The 22,017-nt window shown below is 36.2% G+C and overlaps 1 protein-coding gene across 6 annotated transcripts in view; it reads right to left on the bottom strand.

The window, feature by feature from the left end:
* Window positions 1–22,017, bottom strand: part of LOC107981980 (histone-arginine methyltransferase CARMER) — a 325,591-nt gene that overhangs the window by 131,238 nt on the left and 172,336 nt on the right. For all 6 annotated transcript variants that reach the window (XM_031925137.2, XM_031925142.2, XM_031925140.2 and 3 more), the window contains one exon: window positions 18,481–18,703. In XM_031925137.2, the coding sequence (XP_031780997.1) occupies window positions 18,481–18,703 (223 nt within the window). The remainder of the gene's footprint in view (window positions 1–18,480; window positions 18,704–22,017) is intronic.

Below are 22,017 nucleotides of genomic sequence, written 5' to 3'. Positions count from 1 at the left end.
TCAGTTATCGTATGAAAATTATCGTATTTAAATATTCCCGTTTTATGGGTTGCCTTACATTTTTCATGACTTATAATTGACTTTCATGACTTTATGACCAATGCCCTAAAACAGAAAGATATTTTAGTATGTCTCATTACAACGGCCTTTATTTATTGCATGAACAGTTTTTGGTTTTCCGTTATAGTTTATGATAACATTACTGTTTTCATTTACTTTTAATATTTCGTACGATCCTAAATTATGATTTTTTTCCAATTTTCCTGGCTTCGGTTCTTTTATAAGCCAAACCTTTTCACCAAATCTTAATTCTATTGGATTTATACAGCGATCATAATATTTTATTGATTTTATTTTAGTCTTTATTAAATTTACTCGTGGTGTGGCTGTAATTTCTTGCATACGTGCAACGAGATTTTCTAGATATCCATGAAAAATTAGCAATTGCTCTGACTTTTTCAATGGATTACTACAGGGAAGTCTCGCGGTAGAACTAAAAACTAATTCATGAGGTTTAAATCTATGGCCTGTATACACACTAGTATTATAATGCAATTGCGTGAATTCCAGTAATTCATCCCACTCAATACTTTTTGATGTAAAATTTTTTAAATATTCACAAAGTGGATGATGTGCTCTTTTCAACGAGCCGTTTTATTGAGAAGAGAACGCCGTAGTCTCTATTTTCGTAAATTTAAATCGTTTTGCAACTGGTTTTAGAAGTTTACTCGTGAAATTCGCCCCTTTATCTGTTAGTACTAGTTTAGGCGACCCAAAAATACATATTAATTTCTTAATTAACGCGTCAGATACGGATTCCGCCGTTTTATCTGACATAGATGGTATAATTATAAATTTAGTCAATTGATCTCGCATTAAAAGTATGTATTTATTATTTTTTTCAGTAACTTTAAACGGAACTATTACATCCATAGCGATTTCATCGAATGTTTTTAATGGCGTATCCGTAATAATCATAGGTTGTTTTGTTTTTATTCTTTATATCTTATTTCTTGGACATTCTTCACAGTTTTTAACTCTTTTCTGAATATCTACTTTTAAATGTTCCCAATAATATTTCTCCTTGATTCTATTATATGTTTTATTAATACCGGAATGTTCCCCTATTCTAGTAGCATGCAACATTTCAAATCTTCTATCTCTATAATTTTCTTGTACACAAACAATATCATTTAAACAAACTATAATCTTAATTGCCGTTTCGTAAAATACATCTTTTAAAATTTCTTCAATTTCTTCCCAACTTATGTAAGCTATTGTAATATCTTTTTATATACTAACTATAGAATACTTCTTCTGTACTAGTGTCGCTTTAATAGCTTGAACAATTTAATCAGGTTATTTTTAACGGATCCGACTAATTCATTTGTCTCTAAGTATAGAACGAATATTTTATTATTCCTTTTATCTAATAATTCGATTTCATTTTTCGCTAGGTTTTTATCACAATGTAATTTTAAATTTTCTAGTAGCTGCTTTGTATTGCTATCTAACGATTTTCTATTAGTGTCAATTATATGAATTATTTTATTATTTCGAAGTTGTATAGCATTTTTAGAATAAATTATTTTTTTTTGCGTATTAATTTTGCTTTTAGCATTACTTTTAAATTTTTTTACAGAATATAAATGTTATGATTGTTATAATCCTACAATTTACTTTATATCATAAATGTAAATAAAAAAAATGTTTAATTAATATTATTTTGTTGTTAGATTTTGTTAATATCATTAATACTGTCATCAAATAATTACAAAGAGTTTGAAAACATTTTTTAATATTCAAAATTTATTTCTACTTTATTCTATAATTTTAAAACCGGTCCTGTGTACTAGTAGCTATAACAACTTTTATAGAATGTTGGCTGTATTGAATATATTCATTTATACTCGACGGTAATTAATTCTCGTGGAACGTTTTAGAAATCGTGCTTTCGATTGGTTAGAATTTATCAATCTGACAATCTGATTGGAGCATTTCAAAAACGTTCCACAAGAATTAACTACCATCGAGTGTGGATCTAAAATCTAACAGTATATTTAATAATGACACGTCAAATAATTAAATATCTCCACAATTAATGTGTAAATCGCGTGCGAGCGTTTTTTGCTAGTGTTCTAAGTGCGTCGTTTATTTGTTGAGTGAATGACGAGAGAGGAGCAGTCGCTGCTACGAACAAATAGGATAACGCACGTCGCCGACTCGTGAGTGAGAGATGTGAGGAGACGACGAGCAACGTTGGTGAAGCAGCAGCGACCTTTCACCTCGACAGGGCGTTTAAGTCGGCCCCGCGCAACGTAAGACAGCCGATGCAGGTGGCGGAGCCCTTCGTGAGGTATACTTACGTGAGCGACTGATGTAGCAGGACCAGCGTGATGGCAGCTCGCCCTCACGAACGCCAGGAACAAAAACTACAGCGTCTCGCGTTCATAGTGACAGATGCCGCCCGAGTCAAGGGCCCTGACGACGGGGCATTGGGAGTCACTACGGGTTCCGCGGTCAAGTGTTATCTTGGTTGTCTGCGGGTGAAAGGCTGTCTGTGTGCAACGAGAATTCGAATTTCGCGGCTATCTGTTTCGACATCGTGTCCGCGGGGCTATCTGCGCGCACGCGCGACCGCGCGACTCGGCAACGGCGCGTGAACCGATAGTTGCGAGTGAGCGGGCGGTCAGGCCGCGACGCGTTGACCAATCAGCGCGCGCGCGGTACGGCGGCTAAGGAGAGCAGAGTGGCGGCCGCGAGCCGCGAGCGCTCGAGCCGGCACCCGCCTGTCCCGACTGCTCCCGAACGGACGTGCCTCAACTTTAACTTCACCCGGTGTTCCAGCTAGAAGGATTTAAGGTCAGTGAATCGTTTTCCGTTTTCTCCGATCGTATTCCTCTCGCGGGTAAACGGCAGTTCCATGTTCGGTTTCGCGAACGAAAAGGTTATCTCGCGTACGCGTTAGTTACCTTCGGATCGCTGTCTTTATCTCTTTATCTCTTTGTATTGTGTTCCGTCGAAGTTTTTTGTTGTCTCGAGTAATAAGCGAAGTGTCGAATTAAGGATTTTTATGATAGAAGTATAGAGTTATTTTGTGAAAACGTAGGTTAATACTTGGCGCCGACACTTGGACGCACGAGGCGTAAGGTGGTCGGGCAATTCTAGGATAAGTCGTTCGGCGTTTGCGGAATTCGTGTGCGACGTAATTGTGTGAGTAAGTGAGAGACGAAAAGAGCGAGCAAGTGTGTATGATCTGGTTACTTCTCGAGCCTTGAGATGCGCGCGAGTCACGCGGGATATCTTTCGTGTACGGGTATTTGTTTGTCGGAGTTGCCTTTGTTTACGGGTTATCTCAGCAAGTTGTACGAGTCGATTATAAATTGTAAGAATTTACTAAGAATATACAGTTCCGTCTGATAAACCACGTGTCTCTATTATCCCGAACCGCCCTCTCTTCTTACCGTTTTTCGGGGCTGCAGCTAGCCGAGCAAACCACGTGCAAATAAACCCTCGCGCCGGGAAACAAAGAGTCGCAAGACTCTGGCGTTCACGAGGAGCACCTGGCGCCACCGGGTTGTTTTCTAAGCCCCGGGCGAGGAATTGCACCATAACTGGGGTAGCACGAAAACCCTAGTTACAGTTCATAATTAAACAAAATTTAAACATAAAATTTTCAGAAAGCTTATACATAGCTAAGCAATGCATAATTAAACATTTTTAATAACAGCAATATAATTTATTCACAGGAAAAAAGTACAAAATGGAATTCAGACCAAGAACATCCATATCAATGTTATTTTTTTGCGTATTAATTTTACTTTCAGCATTACTTTCAAATTTTTCCTTCGAATTTTGAATTTTCCTTTTTTTTTGCGCCTTTTCACGTGTAGTTTTTTTTATTTTCTTTTGTTCTCTGCTTGTCTACAATTTTTATTTTTTTTTTATTGGTTAGAATTTGAGATGTTTGGTTTTATTGTTTTCTTTTCTGAGCTCTTGTAACTATACATATATTCGTGTTTTCAACAGGGTTTCTTGATAAGGCGTCTACATTTGTATTCTGTTATCCCGATTTATACACAATTTTATAATCGTAAACTGCTAGTTTCATTCTCCATCTTCGAACTCTATCATTATTGTCTGCAAATTTCAACCATAGTAGTGGTCAATGGTCAGTAACAATTACAAATTTATTTCCGTAAATATAATTCTTAAATGTTTTTATAGCATACATTATGCCAAGAGCCTCTTTTTCATAGGTTCCATATTTAAGTTCAGCAGGCTGCAGTACTCATGATACATGAGCTATTGGTCTGTCTTCGCCTATCTTGCCTAGAGAAATTACGCAACCCAACGCATATTAGCTTGCATGCGTTGTTATTATGAAAGGTTTATAAAATTATGGATATTGTAAGATCGGTGTTAAACATAACGAATCTATGAGTTTATTGAATGCAATTTGTTGTTCTGATCCCCACGCAAATGGTCTATCCTTTTATAGTAATATTGTTAATGATTTAGTAATTTCTGCAAAATTTTTAAAAAACCTTCTGTAGTAATTTACAAAACCTAAAAACTGTCTTACCTTTTTTACGTTATTGGGAATTGGAAATTTCTTTACTGCTTGTTTTTATTTTCTTCACTAATAACATGCCCTAAGAAAAATACTTCTGTCTTGCTGAATTTACATTTTTCTGGCTCTAATGTTAGCCCTGCTTCTGTTAATGATTGAGCTGTTAGACCGAATCTTTTCTCTAATTCTTCAATGGTGTCACCAAAAATAATAACGACATCAATATAATTAGAACACATTTTGTCGATAAATTTGTCTAAAACTTTATTTATAACCCGCTGAAAAGTACGAGCTGAGTTTTTAAGACCGAACGGTAGGACGACAGATTCAAATCTTCCTAATGGATGTAAGCTAAATGCAGTTTTGTGAATATCCGAAGGTCTCATCTTTACTTGATGAAAGCTAGATTTTAAATCTAACAGATCGAAATACTTTCTCTTTCCGATTAAGTTTAAAATTTCATTAATATTGGGAAGTAAATATGGATCTGCTATAGTCACATCATTTAATGTCCTATAATCTATTACTAATATATACCTTTTTTTTCCTAGAATCAGCTCCTTCTTCGGGGCTACTGACGCTAGTGCATTGAATGCACTTTTTGTTTCCCTGATTGCTCTAGTTTCTATTAGTTTACCCATTTTCTTTATAGCTATTCCTTTAGAATGTAAAAATACACTGGAAACCAGAAATACAATTTGCTAGAGATGGTAGTTTCTGTGTAACTGTCTACAAGCAAAATTTGATACGCTAAATTAAAAAATTCATATGGGCCTCGATGTGAAAATATGAATGAAAACAGTTAAATCATAATCAAGTAGGTTACATGTTTTCTAGGTAACATGTCTAGTAGCCTTTTTACAATTAAAAGAGCATTGTATAATGATAGACTTAAACTTACTGGCTCAGATACTGAACTTTTCTTTAAATTAACCTCTTAAACCTCACCGATGGCGACTTTGGGCACAAAGACACAGTATATCTTCAAACTTTATTCTTTTAATTGAACTTTTCACTCACATTAAAAAAAAAACTAAATAATATTCACACACTTTATTACTACTTCAAATAGGGTTAGGGTGCCACTTTTCAATACACATGTTGTAATACTACACACTCTTGGTAATGATTAATTTTTACTAAAATTTCTTGCTAGTTATGTTACATATATTTTATCTGTTATCAAGGTTTCCACATTTCATTTTAAACACCTTAAACATTTCTACCAGGGTTATGAGTTATGACTTTTTTGAGGGTTATGAATTTAAAGCGCGGTTCTGATCTCGTTGCCTAGGCAACCAACCAGCAACCAATCAGAATCACGTATTAAATTCTTCACAACAAAGGACATCATTTTTTTAAGAGAGGATTTGTTGTTTGTTGCTGAGCCATTAATTTGGGGCAATATTTTCCTGAATGACCTCCTTCATTGCAAATCTGACATTGGATCTTCTGTTGACGTGTTTTTATTCTATTTTGTGCTACTAGTATTTTAGCTTCTTCGCATTGCTCAGCTACATACCCTTCTGCATCGCAAATAGTACACATTATAAATCTATTACTTGTTATCGGGCTTTTGTTAACGGGCAGTACTTTACTGTATGTCAGAGTTGGTTACATCTTTTGCATATAACCTATGGGCATGCTTTGATCATTGATCCGCGCTATTGCAGAATTCACATGATTCCCTAACATCTACCTTTCTTGTACAAGCAGTAGGGTCATGACCACATTCCTTACACTTCCAGTACAATTCATATTCTATTATAAATGGACATTGAGTCACTGTATGGTCAATAACTTGACAATATTGGCAGTGATTGTCTTTAATTTTATTCAATTTACATGCATCTATAGAATGTCTTTGGTTATTGCAAAATTTACAAATCAATTCAATTTTTTCTTTGACTTTTCTGCACTTGTTCGATAAATGCTCCTTGTTTTTACGATATACACATCCCGAATTATGTCAGAATAGTGCTTCGTGTCCATAACTGTCACAAATTTGATACGCATATATTGCATCATTACTTGTATTTTGTTTATTCAAACTGCCATAAATATTATTTACTTTATTACTCCAAAATCCTCTTCTATTAAACTTTGATTCTATTTCTATTGCCTTTTTAATGGATTCTTCTAAAACCGCTTCGGCTCCCAATTCTATCCTGATTCCTTGCTTTAATTCTTCTTTAAAGCCTCTCAAAGCATTAGCGCGTATTTTATTTTCAAACGCTGTTTTTTTTACTGCTGGTAAACCCTGTACTTCATTACTTTCTTTAATTTTTAGTACTAGCTCTTGCACTCTATTGGCAAAACTAAGAACTGTCTTGTTTTTGCAAAATCTATTCTACTTGCCCGTACAGAGAGTGCATATTCTCAGTTGATGGGTATATTTATCGTATCGCTTTTATTAAATCTTCAATATTGTTGATTCTTACATTTAACAAAGCTTTATAAGTTTCATTCTTTAATTTAATTTTTTAATTCTTGTCATGTTTCAATTTTCAATATACTCTTCTACTGAAATATTTTTTCCATAAAATTCTGGTACTAAATTAGCTACATATTTTATAGATAAACGTAACGGATTCTTTGCTATATTGTTATCATCGCGCGATTATCGTTTGGGATGTTCTCAAAATCAAAAGTAAAATTAAACTTGGATAAATTATTTATGTTTCCAATTAAGCTTGGCTGGTCTTCAATTCCTTCGATTTTTATGAGCGATTCTGCCTGTATTCCTAGTTTGAAGCTATTATCAAGTGTTATATCTTCTACTTTAAGAATCGCTGTACATGGTGTTGCTGGCGATAGTATAAATAAAATAATTAAATTATTATTTTTTAATGCAGCAATCGTCTTTTTTATAGTCCCAGTGCTTCAATCTGGTACTTGTTGATCAACTACTATACTGATTTGTTTCTACCTTTGTTGGAGAACGAACAATTTTTTTACTTTTTGCAAATGCCACTTGATCTTCTGGACCTCTCAATTGTTTTTTCAATGCAGAATTTACTCGCACCGCGTTTCTCGTTAATCTCTGATCTTGTTCTTCGCTATTTTTTAGTTCTTTCTTAGTATTACTCATTTGACTCTTTACATTATATATCTTGCATAATTTCACCCATTAATTGTTTCAACTACTGTATTCTTTTAAATATCTTGCTACGTATGCTCTACTATATTTATATATTACTTGTATTTAATTTTCGTCCACACATCAGCATTTTTTTGTCTTCAATTCTTTCACCGCAATATTATGTGATGCAAGCCGATTGATGTGCTACTTATATTTCCAAAACGCGCGTGTGACCTACTCTCCGCGTTTTTGCAAACTACACAAATTTTCATGAGTTTGTTTATTGCAATGTTATATAGCGCAAGCCGATTTATGCGCTACTTATATTTCCACAACTCGCGTAACTGGGACAGTGGTGTGCAGGATAGGATTAATGATGAACACATATAAATTCTATACTTTTCTATTTATTCAAACCGAATCTCGACTTAATCCTGGTAGCTCTGTCGACAGCCCGGAGCGTCGTAGCAGTCCAGTTTGAGTGAATAATATAGACTGACTGACTGATCGCACCTTGTATTCGGGTGTATTAATTAACTCCGCTGAGCTACTTATAGTACGCTTTCATCAATTTTGTGCTTACTGACTTATTGCTAAATATTACATTACGTCTCAGGACGTACCATTAAAAATTGTTGGAGGAAGCTTCGTGACAAAGAATTGGCAGCGGTTTTTTTATTTACATTTATAATACAATGTAAATTGTAGGATTATAACAGTGATAACTGTTGGAAGGCTGGATCAATAAGTGGATACTTGGGTTAATAATTAGTAATTATATATTGTAGTCGGCAATAGTCTGACGAGAAACATGTCCGCTCACATCTGAGTCTTATAGTCGAGAGAGAGAGAGAGAGAGAGAGAGAGAGAGAGAGAGAGAGAGAGAGAGAGAGAGAGAGAGAGAGAGAGAGAGAGAGAGAGAGAGAGAGAGAGAATGTGTTGTACAGCGCTGTATAGTCTGACTCTACGAACGAGAGTGTACAGTGTGGTATAGGCGCTTAGAGTATAGTCGCAAAGCATGCGCGATACGCTTGCTCTCGCGTGAGCTTGTCTGACTGCACAACCAATAGATGGCGCGACGTGTACCATTTCTGAGTAGTATCGCGATCATATATATTTACATATTACAACAATAACATTTATATTCTGTGCTAAAATGTAATACATAATACAATATTTACTTTTATATTAAATGATAACAATATCTTAAGTCCCTAGCGAAAAATAAAAACAACTAAAGAAAACATTTATGAACTGCAAATGACAGCAAAAAAACGTCGGCATTAAGACACAGACAACAGTAATCTTCTGTTGTCTTCAGTTTTATGTAGTTTGCTAGAGTTTTCTTCAGTTGGCTTCAGTTTTTTTCAAGTATAAAATGTAACGATTTTGTAAATGAATAAAAAAATGAATACAACAAACTATGACTATTATTAAGTAAAGACAACAGTTCTTTCATAGTTTAAAACTGTTTTTTTTATTTTATAATTGTTGTCTTCTACGTTCACTAGCTTTTTCGCAATTAAAACAGTTATCTTCGGATTTCTAATGATTTCTCTTAACTTTTTAAAAACGCGCCTTTAATAACATAATAGCATGAATATATACAGCATTCGTCATTTCATATTCAAAAACACATAGCTTTAAAAAAAAGAGCTTATCTGCGCAAATAATCATTTTCTGCATCCTTTTTATCTGGACCAAATCTTAAGATCACCTCTGATGATGTATGTAAAATATACATATATATGTATATATAAAACGTGAATACATTATATAACCGCAAAAAAATTCAAAATAAATTGGATTTAGTTTTTTAATAAAAATGGTTTTCAAAAAGTGACAGGGTCATGATGAAGTGACATTTCACATAAACCAGCTATATTTACATACTGATATAAAATTATATATATTTATGTCATTTTTTAGTAATTAATTACTAATAAGGTATATGTATACTAGGGCGTATCGAATTTTTGTACGCACTTTGGCGACTCGTAATAGTGCGAAAATTTTAGTAGTTATATCAAATAGAACGTCCGTAAAATTTGGACGCATAAGGTCAATTGCTTCCGCTTTGTCTAAAGTCAAAAAGTCCAAAATTACCACATTTTCGCTTAAAAATTTTTTTTTTAATTTTTCAAACAAATTAAAGAGGAAAATGCTCTAATACATTTCTTTGTAAAATTATTTCCTTCTTGTTAATAAATTATTGAAGTTTCGGAAATTTAAGTTGAAAAAACTGAATTCAATACTTCAATGATTTTTCAACAAGAAATGCATTTTACAAAAAAATGTATAAGAACATTTTTCTCTTAAATTTGTATGAAGTATCAAAAAAAAAAAAAAAAAATTCCAAACGTTAATTTGGTAATTTTGAAAAATTCATCATTCTTGGCGACCTTAGTCAGAGCGAAAGCAATTGGCCTTATGCGTCCAAATTTTACGGGCGTTCTATTTGATATAAGTATTAAAATCTCCGCACTATTACAAGTCGTCAAATTGCGTACAAAAAATTCGATACGCCCTAGTATACATATATATTATTAGTAATTAATTACTAAAAAAATGACATAAATAAATATATAATTTTATATCAGTATGTAAATATAGCTGATTTATGTGAAATGTTTCATGACCCTGTCACTTTTTGGAAACCATTTTTATTAAAAAACTAAATCTAATTTATTTTGAATTTTTTGCGGTTATATATAATGTATTCACGTTTTTGCCACATATCTATCACGAAATAATTGTCATTCTGGAATGATTCACTGATTCTGGTCAATTTTTACAAAATTGATCATTTTATTGTTTTAATATAGTGTAGATAGATATTTCATTAATACATTTTGCAGGACTTGAATTTTTAATTACAGATAATTTGACAATTTCAAAATATTGGTCAATTCCATTCTTAAACTTAGTAAGGGGACAAATATATCTTTGATTTTCAAAAAAGTATCTAATTTTTCAAACTATAACTGTTTTGCATTCTTCTAATATCGATGTATTCTAGAATGTTCATGCCATCTGAGCCGACTAATACAGTAAATTATTATTTTTGTATGAATAAAGCAAAGTTCGAGCCTGGGCTTGCCATTTTGGCGTTCTCCGGTTCTTTGGTTCTTCTGTTTTCCAAGTTCATCATTTTTTATGAATTACAGCGATTGATTTTGTAATTCATATCTCTTTTAAATTAAAAATTTTGCAGACTGCGTTAATTGTATGTATAAGTAGCAGGAACATTTTTAAATAACTATTGTCTGCACAGCCTTTCCAACGTTTAGTCGGCTATGGTACTGCATTCTAGCTTGGATCATCATGTAAATAAGAAAACACATTTAAAAAATACAGATTTATTATGGTTCGAAAATTTACCGAAACTACCGCTTTAAAGGTTCAGAAAAGACTGAGCAACAGAACCGGTATCTGGAGTATTTATACACATTTTTAAAATACCGCTTCTAAAGGTCAGAGCAGAATGAGCACTGAAACCAATTTTTCAAGCTTTTTATACGTATTGTCGCGCCGGCGATAGTAGATGTCATTGATAAACAAGAGGACAATATTTAAATAAATATAACCGGCAAAGCCTTTAAACTTTTAGAGTGCTTCTGATACTAAAATATTTCGAATAAAAAATTATGTTAGAAAATTCTAACAAAATGTTATCGTTTAAAATATATATGATTTACCGATCTTACTGCTTCTATAGATCAGAGCAGACTAAGCACTAAAACAAACTATACACGCTATTTATACATATTGTCGCGCATGCGCAGATGTTATTGATAAACAACAGGAAAGTATTTATGTAAGTACAACCTTCGCAGCCTTCCGAACGTTTAGTCTGCTCCTGATACTAAAATATTTCAAGTAAAAAATATATTAGAAAATTAAAAAAAATTTTTTGATTAAAATATCTATGATTTACCGATCTCACCGGTTCTACAGGTCCGAGCAGACTGAGCATTAAAACCAATTTTTACGTTAATTATCAAGTGGCGCGGTAACGCGACGATGGCGAGTTTAAGAAGCATTCGAATCTGCGGGGCCGCAACACTATTTGCTTCTATATTGGCTTCTCGAATTTTCAATTATAAAATACAAATATTTACATTATTGTATATAAACTTTTTGGCGTATAATCATATTTTGTATCCTTAACTATGATTTCTAGCAGCTTTTATATAATAATCAAGTATGTCAGTCAACAATAATGCTTAAATCATCTTGGGATTCTTCAGCCCAACAAATGTTAAGACCATGACGTTAGCCACACACGGTTAAATGTTTACAGGACGAATACAAAGTATATATTAACAGATTATTACCAAATAATTCTAATCTAAACATTACTTTTGAAAACGTACATTCACAAAATGATATTCATGATTGTGAAATCTTTGCTATAGCTTTTGCTGTTTCTATTGTTTTCAATTTATGCCCTTGCAATTTACAATTTGACATTTCTCAAATGCGTTTACATTTATTAAAAATATATGAAACACGTAGCATTATGATGTGACCAATTTTACAACATTTTTCTTGCGTAATTAACTATGATTTAACAGTTATACCAATACGATGAACACTCAGTCATAGATTTACTTGTAAGTTTTTATTCCAATGAAATGATAAAATTAAAATGAATATTTAAAGACATTTAATTATTGAGCAACAAAAAATAACGGATTCATACAGTGAACATAGAGAAACTCACATTGGTTCTATTATCCCAATGGAAATTGATGATCGAATGACAGTTTCATCACTCTGATATAACTATATTATTGGATGATGGTTGCAAAGCAGAAGAGAAAAAATCAAAGAGAAAACTACGAAGAACAGAGAAATTGCAAAACATGAATAGGAATGACTTAAAATTGGAACAAGAAGAAGAAGCACTGCGTAAAAGAGAAGCTTAGATAAAGAGTAAAAAAATGAATGATTGTAATGCAGAAAAGAAAAAATTAAAGAAAAAACAACAGTGATTAGAGAAATTGCAAAAAATAAATAGCAATGAATTAAAAATGGAACAAAAAAAGAAGCACTGCGTAGAAGTTTATTGGAATGAGAAAAATGATCAATGTAGTATGATAAAAAAGAAAAAATTCACAAGAAAAATGTTAAATGAGAAAAGAAAACAAAATATAGATAAATTAGTGCAAATTGATTTAAAGAAAAATTTAATAAGACGAAAAATAGAGAGAGTGCAGTGATGAAATGAAAGAACCAATTATATTAATTAAAAATTAAAAATTGATGATAATAGACAATTTTATAATGTACATAATGAAACACAAAGATTACAAATAATAAGAAAGATACCGAAGTATTAAAAAATCGTTTTCTAAAGGAAAATAAAAATGCTTTAAAATTGATAAGCAAATTACAAATTATAGGCAGGATACCAAATTTACAATTAAATGAAACATTGATTTACGAAAATTATTTAGATTCTATGACTGATATTTGTAAATATTGTAATCCTAAGCATTTTGTTTTTGAATATTCGCAAAGCAAAGAATTTACTAATTTTTGTCATAAAGGAAACGTGGAATTACCGGATAATTCTGCTTATCCAAATCAGTTGGAGCAATTAGTCACAGAACTATCAGAAGATAGAGTTAATTTTGAAAAGAATATTCTAGCATATGATAATGCTATAGCTTTTGCAAGTTTTAGGGCTCATTATGACAAATTGTCAAGTAAAGGACCGCAAATTATCAGAATTTGTGGTCAAATATATCACAATGTTTATGCCTTGCATCCGAATGAAAATAAAGCTCGAAAATATGTTCCAGATAATGAATTAGCTAATATTCAACGAAAAAGCTATAGTAATAATCCCAATACAAAAATAGAATTGTTGAGTTAATTAGATAGGTTATTGAGATATATTAACCCTTATGCTGAAGTTTATAAAATGCTGCGTGAAGTAGAAAAAGAAGAGTAAGAACGTTGCACGAAAAACGGTTGCATACCAAAAGCAGTGATCATGCCCATTAATCAAAATGATAAATTAAATAAAAAAATATATAATAAAGCTTCTTGTAATAAACTTGCGATGGTGCTTTTAGGAAATGATGGTTTATCTCCTGCAGAACGTAACACTGTTATATCGTCGCCTCCTACGAAGGCTAGCACAACTCAAATCCATGCGCTTAGACATGCAATATGTAAAAAACATGGATGCCACCAAGTTACGGGCCAATTACTAATTGCCAAAAAATAGCCTTTATTGTGCCCCCAATATTCTATTACCTGGACAAACAAACTTACGAACGATTTTTACCCTATTTTAAATTGCTTGCAACTTTTGATAGGGATGTTCATTTTCAACGATTTTATTTTAAATTGATGGTCTCGGGTCCAGCTGTCCACGGATGCCCCCCAAAATAATGCTCACTTGGCCGGATAATAATTACCTGGGGCGCAATAAAGGCTATTTTTTGACAATTAGTAATTGGTCCGCAACTTTTTGTTGGCATAGGGTTTGGAGGTGACACCCATGTTTTTTACATATTGTATGTCCAAGCGCACGTAAGAAACTCTGGTGAGTGTGCCCTCAAAATTGAAAGAGCTTGATTTTTTGACCGCGAAGTGTCTGACTTCTTATAGAATAACTTATATATATTTTTTATTATAAGCTATAGAAGCTAGACCAATCTAAACACGTGAATATTAATCTTGGAACGAGTGAAAGAAATCAGAGTGAGTTCCAACAAAAGGAAAGGGTTGAGTGAGTGAAGGGTTCTTTTTAATTAACACACACGATTTCGCGGTACACAAAAAGCACTTGCTTTGGCGTAAAAACCCACACGGTTTAGAGGGAAAAGCCTCAGCAAGTGTAAGCTTTATTGAAAATAAAGAAAGGGAAACTATACAAATAAAAGAAAGAGAACAGTGACTCTAAAAGAGAAAAAACTCAAGTGAAAGAACGCACGCAAACGCAAAGACGCGAGGTACCTTTTCCGCACGCAGAGAGAGCTCTCTTACCGCAAAGACGAACGCAAAAACCGCCGCTGAAGAGGGCGTTGAGCAGGCCTCGTCGTAGTCCGCCGCTGCTTCCGTCCTGGTCCTGGAGGTCTGGAAGCCGGGCCTGGGGAGCGAAAGGATGGTCCGCAACCGTGCACCAAGCGCGCCCCGACGTCTCGGGGAGCCAGACGCTTGGCACGAGGGCAACAAGGGGTGTTGCCGCTGTTCGCTCGCCCCGAAGGAGTCACGTACAACACGTGGACACCTTCGCCAACAAACCTTAAGACTATCGCCTCGAGACACACTCACACACTCGCACAAATACACACACGCGAACGACGCGATCGCGAATTTTCCGCTAAACACTACCAACACGGCGCAGAACGAGGTGAACAGTGATAGCTCTGAGAAGAACAAGTCACTGGCTCACCGTCAGAAGACAAAAAAAAATCGAAAAGCGTAAGGAAGCCAAACGTGCGAAGCGCTAGGCAGTCCGAACAGGAATCCGCGCGCGCGGGCCCTTCGCGCTCTCGCAAGCGGGGCCGGCGGCGCGCAACTCGACGCATGCGCGCGCGCTCTCAACGTCGCAACGGAGAGCGAGCAGCGGCGCGAAATTCAAAAAGCCTAAATTTACACCTACACTACTTGAACAAATAAAACGAACTGAACAACACGTGTCTATACGAAATAAAAACTTAAAAAGTTATCGCCTAGCTATTCTTGCTTTGCTTTTTACATTGTTATTTTTAAACCAGCGGCGGCGAAAAATTTTTTATTACCTACAACGTACGAGTTATTCTACAGGAGACAAGCTACAGGAAGTATGATAAACGGCAAGAGAAATGACCAAAACTCTGGATAAGCCAAGAAACGTGAATACCTGTTGTAGAATTCCACGCTTTTCGACAAGATGGAGAAAGTTTAAAAGTATAAAAAAAAGGAGGATGTTCAAAAGTCTTAGAAGACGTCAAAGTCAAAGAAGAAGAAACATGCATTATCCAACCGCCATGATGGCATCCCAGCCAAAAAAGGCAAGAAGAAACTAAATTGCACTCCCTCAACAAGTAAGAATAACGAGGGGGATGCAAAAACTTCTCATGGTCAGCTATAATGAGAAAAAATTGCTAGTAGAAAGACAAAATGAAACAGAAGAACAGGCCACTACAGACCCAACCGAAGACAAATAAGATAAGGCTTCATGTACGGATTCTATTTTCATAAGATTAAAGAGAAACAAGTCTTACGCTGAGATTTTGAGACAGATGAAGGCACAGGCAAAGCTAGAAGAATTTAATAAGCAAGTCAAGTTCCTCCATAAAACACGAGACGGTGGCGGTTTAGTGGCTGTGTGCAATAGTAATGATGACATGAAGTCACTTCAAAAAGTCATCTGAGATGCAATCAGGCAAATAGGTACAATTAAGGGCAAGATTTTTAAGACGAAACTAGAGATCATAGACATCGATGGACTAAGGCAAAACAAGATGTCGACAGTACTATCACAACTGAGATGAGCTGCGGCAAAGAGGATATTAAAGTACATATGATCAAGCCAAACACGAAAGAGGAGAGAGTGGCTGTGGTCAAAATCGACCAGACCAAGGCAGCCGCCCTGCTCAAAAAAGAAGAATTCGTATCAATTGGTCAAACTGCAAAGTGCGGGCTCGAACGTGTTTCACGCAATGATACTGGTACCACGGCTACAGCATCAGTAGCTGAAAGTGTAGCGCGAATGGACACAGAGCAGCGGCATGCTATGTGCCAGCTCAACAGATGGGGTGTTTCTTATGCAAAGACGTCAGGACGCCTGAGGACAGGATGATGCACACTTCAGGCACCGGAGCGGGCATAGTCAAAGATGACTGAAAGATTGCTAATAAGCATAAGGCGAGGTCAAAAAGAACGATTTCATGCAAAAACAGCGTGAAAAATTTATCTTTGCCTGTATATAAAAACAAATTAACCTGCAGCAAAATGGATTGCATTAATGCAAATAGCGTGTAATTTTAAGTCAAAACATCATAACTGTCATCAGCCAAATCGCTCTGTTGAAACAATTTAAACCGAGACAGAGAGGCTACCCCCCATGGGACGACGCCAAACCGGGACTTTTATACAGCTGACCTATCGTCCTGATACTTAGTATGCAACGAGCATAGGGCTCTCAAAAGGTTATCCGGGGAATTATCCCTTTCTCCAAATAGAATAACAGTTTACGATCTTCTGTATATTAAGCACAAATAAATAAATAAATAAATATATATATATATATATATATATATATATATATATATATATATATATATATATATAATTCTCTTTTCTAATTAAAGTGCTTTCAACCTTATTTCATCCACCTCCCACCCTTTCGTCTTCCTTTTTCATGGATAGGACTGTTGATACCTGCCTTGACTGAGCCGGTAACAAACAGATGTGGACGTAAGATTGTGATTCCTTCCAAAGCATCTCTCAATTGCGCAGACCATTGATCATCACCCGTAGAGTCAGATGATCCTTGGTCATTCATTACATTCATCGGGTGTGCTTACAGGCTTAACAACTAATCGGTTCTAGAATTTATACGCAGTTTGCGATTAACAGAAACCAGACCGTTTCAAGAGATTACTGACCAACAGTTTTGCTCATTTACTTTACGTGTAGGGTTTACAAATATACACCCAGGTTGCAAGGGATAATTATCCCTTGCAATTAATCAATAATTATCCCTTATTATTATAATCTTTGTGAGGACGTGGACTGCATGCCAGCTGAGGCTCGAGCTGTGTCGGATTTAACTTCATACTATCTTTTGCAGTTCAATACTTGAAAAACCAAACCTATTATTTTTGGATCTGAGCATTATATAAACCAACTACACAGGTTGAATTTGCCTGGTATCGAGATACAGGCTAATGTTTCTGTTCCATTTGTCGATACCGTAACTAATCTCAGTGTGGTCGTGGATTTAAAGTTAACGTGGAAACCGCACGAAGGTGCAGTCAAAGTTCTTTATGGGCTCAGATCATTTAGATCCTGTATCAGTATGGCGTTAAGTAAACAGCTGGTCAGTGCTCTTGTTATCTCTCATCTGGATTACTGTACTCACTTGGACTCTGTATTGTATCTTGACGTATCGAGGAAGCTCCCGACTAGACTCTAGAGCTTACAGAATTCTTGTATGTGGTATATCTATGGTGTAAGAAGGTACAAGCATATCAATCCCTTTAAGAGGAAGCTGGGCTAGATGGGCATTAGAGAGAGAAAACGGTATTTAACGGCAATGGTAACGTACAAAGCTTATTGCATAAACCAACCGTCTTACCGTTCGGTCCCCTTCCAGAAAAACGAATGTAGAACCTTAAGCAGGTTGTCGCGAGATATCTTTGTTCCAGGAATAAAAACGAACACTGACTTAAATTCGTTTAAGGCGCAGGGTGCCCGCCTATAGAACATGCTCATGTAAACTTTACAGATTCTATCTTCGCTGAAAAGCTTAAGCTAGCGTTGCGAAACTATCTATATTTGACTGTCTAGTTCAATATAATGCACGATTTTTATCGTTTCGTGTATGCGCTTGCGCCTTGAGTAGCAACTAAATTCATCAATGTATTTTTGAAACTAATCTGTGTTGTTGTCTAACATGACGCAAAAGAATAAGTTGATTGTCATACCAACCAAAGCTATAAAAGTAGCTATGCATGTAAAGACTATGTATGTCATTTGTATTTTTTGAGTACTTGAACATAAAATCTTTCAAAAAAAACAAAAGATTTTTGAGAATAAGCATAACAAACAATTAAACTATTGAATGATTTATTATAAACACATAAAAATAACTTACCTTTTATTGGCAATTAAATTAACTCTACCAGATAAAAGTTGTCCACTTTTACAAAATAAAGGATTTTCCAATAAGCATCGAACTTGATACCAATGAGTCAACGGCTCCGTTGGAGCAGTACTTAACCAAACTTGTTGTGTAGAACCAATAAATGCTACATCAAACCAAAAAGCTAGACCATGACACGTTCCACTCTCAAGAATATGAAAATCTACATCGATTCCTGAAAGTGAAAAAAATAATATAGTCTATTAAAAGTAGAAATAAGTTGTGTTAATCAAAATATTTGCGTTTTAAATAATTTATTATTATTATTATTATTATTGTTGTTGTTGTTGTTGTTGTTATTATTATTATTATTATTCTTATTATTATTATTATCATAATTATTTATTGATTTTTTTTCTTGTCTATCCGAAAAGTTGGAGAAATGCATAACGTACCATGACAGGAGCCATGCGAGGCTCCCTGCGTATGGGGCTCTCACGGCGCGGGACAATACTAGGTATACCCACTAAAACTCCAACTCTCAAGAGGCTGCGAAAATCACCTCGGTAGCCGTTTTCACATTTCTTCATATATTGGGGTGCCTGTCTTATGCCGTTCTAGCCATCAACTAGTCTTGTAGACATCCGTTATTGTTTTTGGCTTGGAAAACCATCTCCACGTACGCCGCTATCTCGTCCCATTTCTGCTTGCTATCAAGCATTGTCGCACTAACTACTGTCTTAGGCATGAACGCCTCTACTCTTAGCTCCAATATTCTACGTCTTTCAGCCCAGCAAGGGCAGTCAAAAACCGTGTGTCTCACGTCGTCTCGTAAGTCAGACCAGTACCTACACTCTGGTGATTGCACCCTGTTCATTGCAAACAGGTAGCTTCGAAAGTATCCGTGACAAAAAAAAAATTAAGTTAGGTAGAAGTTAACTTCGACCCACTTTCGCTCCACCCTCGGACCTAACTCCTTAATCATTATTTTTATCTATTCCGCTTGCTGGTAGTCGTTCAAGCATTCTTGACACTTTCGCATTGTCGTATCCCTTTCTACGGTGACAATATTTGCTCTATCTGATTCAAGGCGGAGCTGGTAGATTATCATCACTGCCTCACCGGAGACTGTTTGGTAAGAGCACGCTATTCTTAGTGCCCCTCTACGCTGTATGGCAATTATTTGCTTTCTATATTTCTCAACTTCCATAGCGTCAGCCCACACCTTCCCTTCATATAGAAGGATGGAGTTAGTGGTCGTCATGAGGAGCCGCATAACAGATAGTCTAGGCCCGCGCACGTTGGCCATCAGTCGGCTAAGCTGCGCTACCCTTATCGTCGCCTTCCTACATACACGATCTAAATGTGTTCTATACTTTAGCTTCGTGTCCAGGGTTACCCCAAGATACTGCGACGTGGCCAACCTCCGGGAAATTTGAAAAGTCTCCCACGAGGTCCGAAGGCTCGCACAACTAATTTTTTATAAGTTTTCTCCGCGTTTTCTCGGAGGAGGTTCCGCCGAATCCTCTCTCCCTCGCTTATAAAAGATTAGTTGTGCGGGCCTTCGGGCATCGTGGGAGACGTCTCCTAGTCAGAATTTATATGTGTGTCTTATTTAGTTCCAAGATCAGTCCGTAGTCTGTAATCCACGAAAGCACCCTATGCATTACCGCGTTTAGTTTAGCTTGCACAATCTCTACGTTCCGGGCTGTAATAACAGCCGCTGCGTCGTCCGCATATCCGACGAGTATGACATCGTCTGGCGTTTCTAGTCTAAGTGGTATAGGGTACAGGATACCCTGGAGGTCCAAATCGAACTCTGCGCCAACCCCTGTTATGAATCTACTCCTAATCTTTTCCGCCGTGTCGTATTCGATAACTCTTAGATAGTCAACCACTAGTTGCGTGATGTACCACGGTACCCCAAGTGACCGCATAGCGTCTAGTATGTCTACGCATCTAGCCGAGTTAAACGCGTTTTTTACGTCCAGCCTCACAAGCGCAACCATTGATCTTGACGCATGACAGGCGGCATCCGTCCTTTTCACTGTGTCGGTAACATCTCTGATCGCTCCGATCATTGACCTGTCCTTTTAAAATCTATACTGCTGGTCAGAAAAAGTCCCTGATTCTCTAACATCGTCTAATATCCGTGGCTTAAGTGGAGCTTTACTATTTACTACTAGTTTTTAGGCACTCGACCCGTATAAAGAGTTTCGAAGAAACGTCTTATACCCAGAGCGAACGCCTAATGGATTTGACCAAAAATGTTTTTTTTTCAATTCTTTCTGAGCCATTTTTTACAAAGGTTTTTTCATAAATGTACTCTAGCTATTATGTAAAAAATTAAATTTTAAATAAATTCACAGTATTTAGAAATTCTAAATAAATTCTAAATATTGACTTTCCGTCCGTGCGCAGGACCTGATGTTCACAAGAAGTGACATTATATTACAAATCATACTTGCTCGAACTAACTTTTTTTAGTCAAATTGACTATGTATATTAAATAAACTATATTCTACATGATCACCATGTATATGCATCCTTAGACATATTTTTGTAGACCAAAGGTAGAAACTGACATTTCTTCACTACACCTAGACTAAATTATTGAAAAAATAAACTTTGCATGCTTGCTTCCATTATATACTTGTACTGTGATTATATATGTTCAATATACTATATTCTAAACCATTACTGAGCACATGTGTATGTGTGTGTGTCTATACACACATATGAGACAGAGTCTCGCTCGCTTCGCGAGGTGCTTCGCTAACACCTCCGTCTACGCTCGCGTCCCTCGGTGGTTGAGCGTCGCCATCTTCTTCGCTCTTCTGCGACTCTTTATCTGTCGCGGCTAAATAAAAAGGCTTCAGCTGCGCAGCGGGTGCAAGATCGACTTGCTCCCCCATCACATCGACAAGTCGATATGTATTGGTGCTGCGTATCTCCACTACTTTATACGGCCCAATATATGGTGGCGCTAGCTTCGCGGAGCGTTGCTCTGCTCTAGAAGACAACACGTGATTTCACCTTATTACTAAGTTTCCGACTTTGTATGACGCCGCTCTACGACACAGTAGCGCTTCTGGCGATCTTGCGCGTTTGGCGTTCTCTGCGACGCTTGCTCGCACAGCTGGGATAAATCCCACATGCGATCGTGCCAGGCATCGATCGCGCGTCGCTGCAACTCTTCTTCCGCGGCGGCGTCCTGCTCGCGCCTTGCTGCAAAAGGTTTCCTCGGCTGAGTCCCATACGTCAAGATTGCTGGACTCACGCCCGTCGAGGAATGAGGTAAGGTATTATACCCAAATGCGATGTCACTCAATCGCTCGTCCCATGTATTATGGTTCGCCTCGGTCAGCGCGCGCACCATGTTGTTAATGGTGCGGTTCACTCTCTCCACTGGGTTCGCCTGGGGGTGATAAGGTGACGTCAACTTGTGTCTCACGCCGTGTTCCCTGAGGTATAGATCAATGGCCTTATTTTTGAATTCTGTGCCATTGCCATCAAATCTTCTAATATGAGGATATATTCCTTCCCTCG

This window comes from Nasonia vitripennis (assembly GCF_009193385.2).
Source record: "Nasonia vitripennis strain AsymCx chromosome 2 unlocalized genomic scaffold, Nvit_psr_1.1 chr2_random0005, whole genome shotgun sequence".
Lineage (NCBI taxonomy): Eukaryota > Metazoa > Arthropoda > Insecta > Hymenoptera > Pteromalidae > Nasonia > Nasonia vitripennis.
The sequence above is the reverse complement of the archived record's forward strand: the minus strand, read 5'-3'. Positions and strand labels throughout refer to the sequence as shown.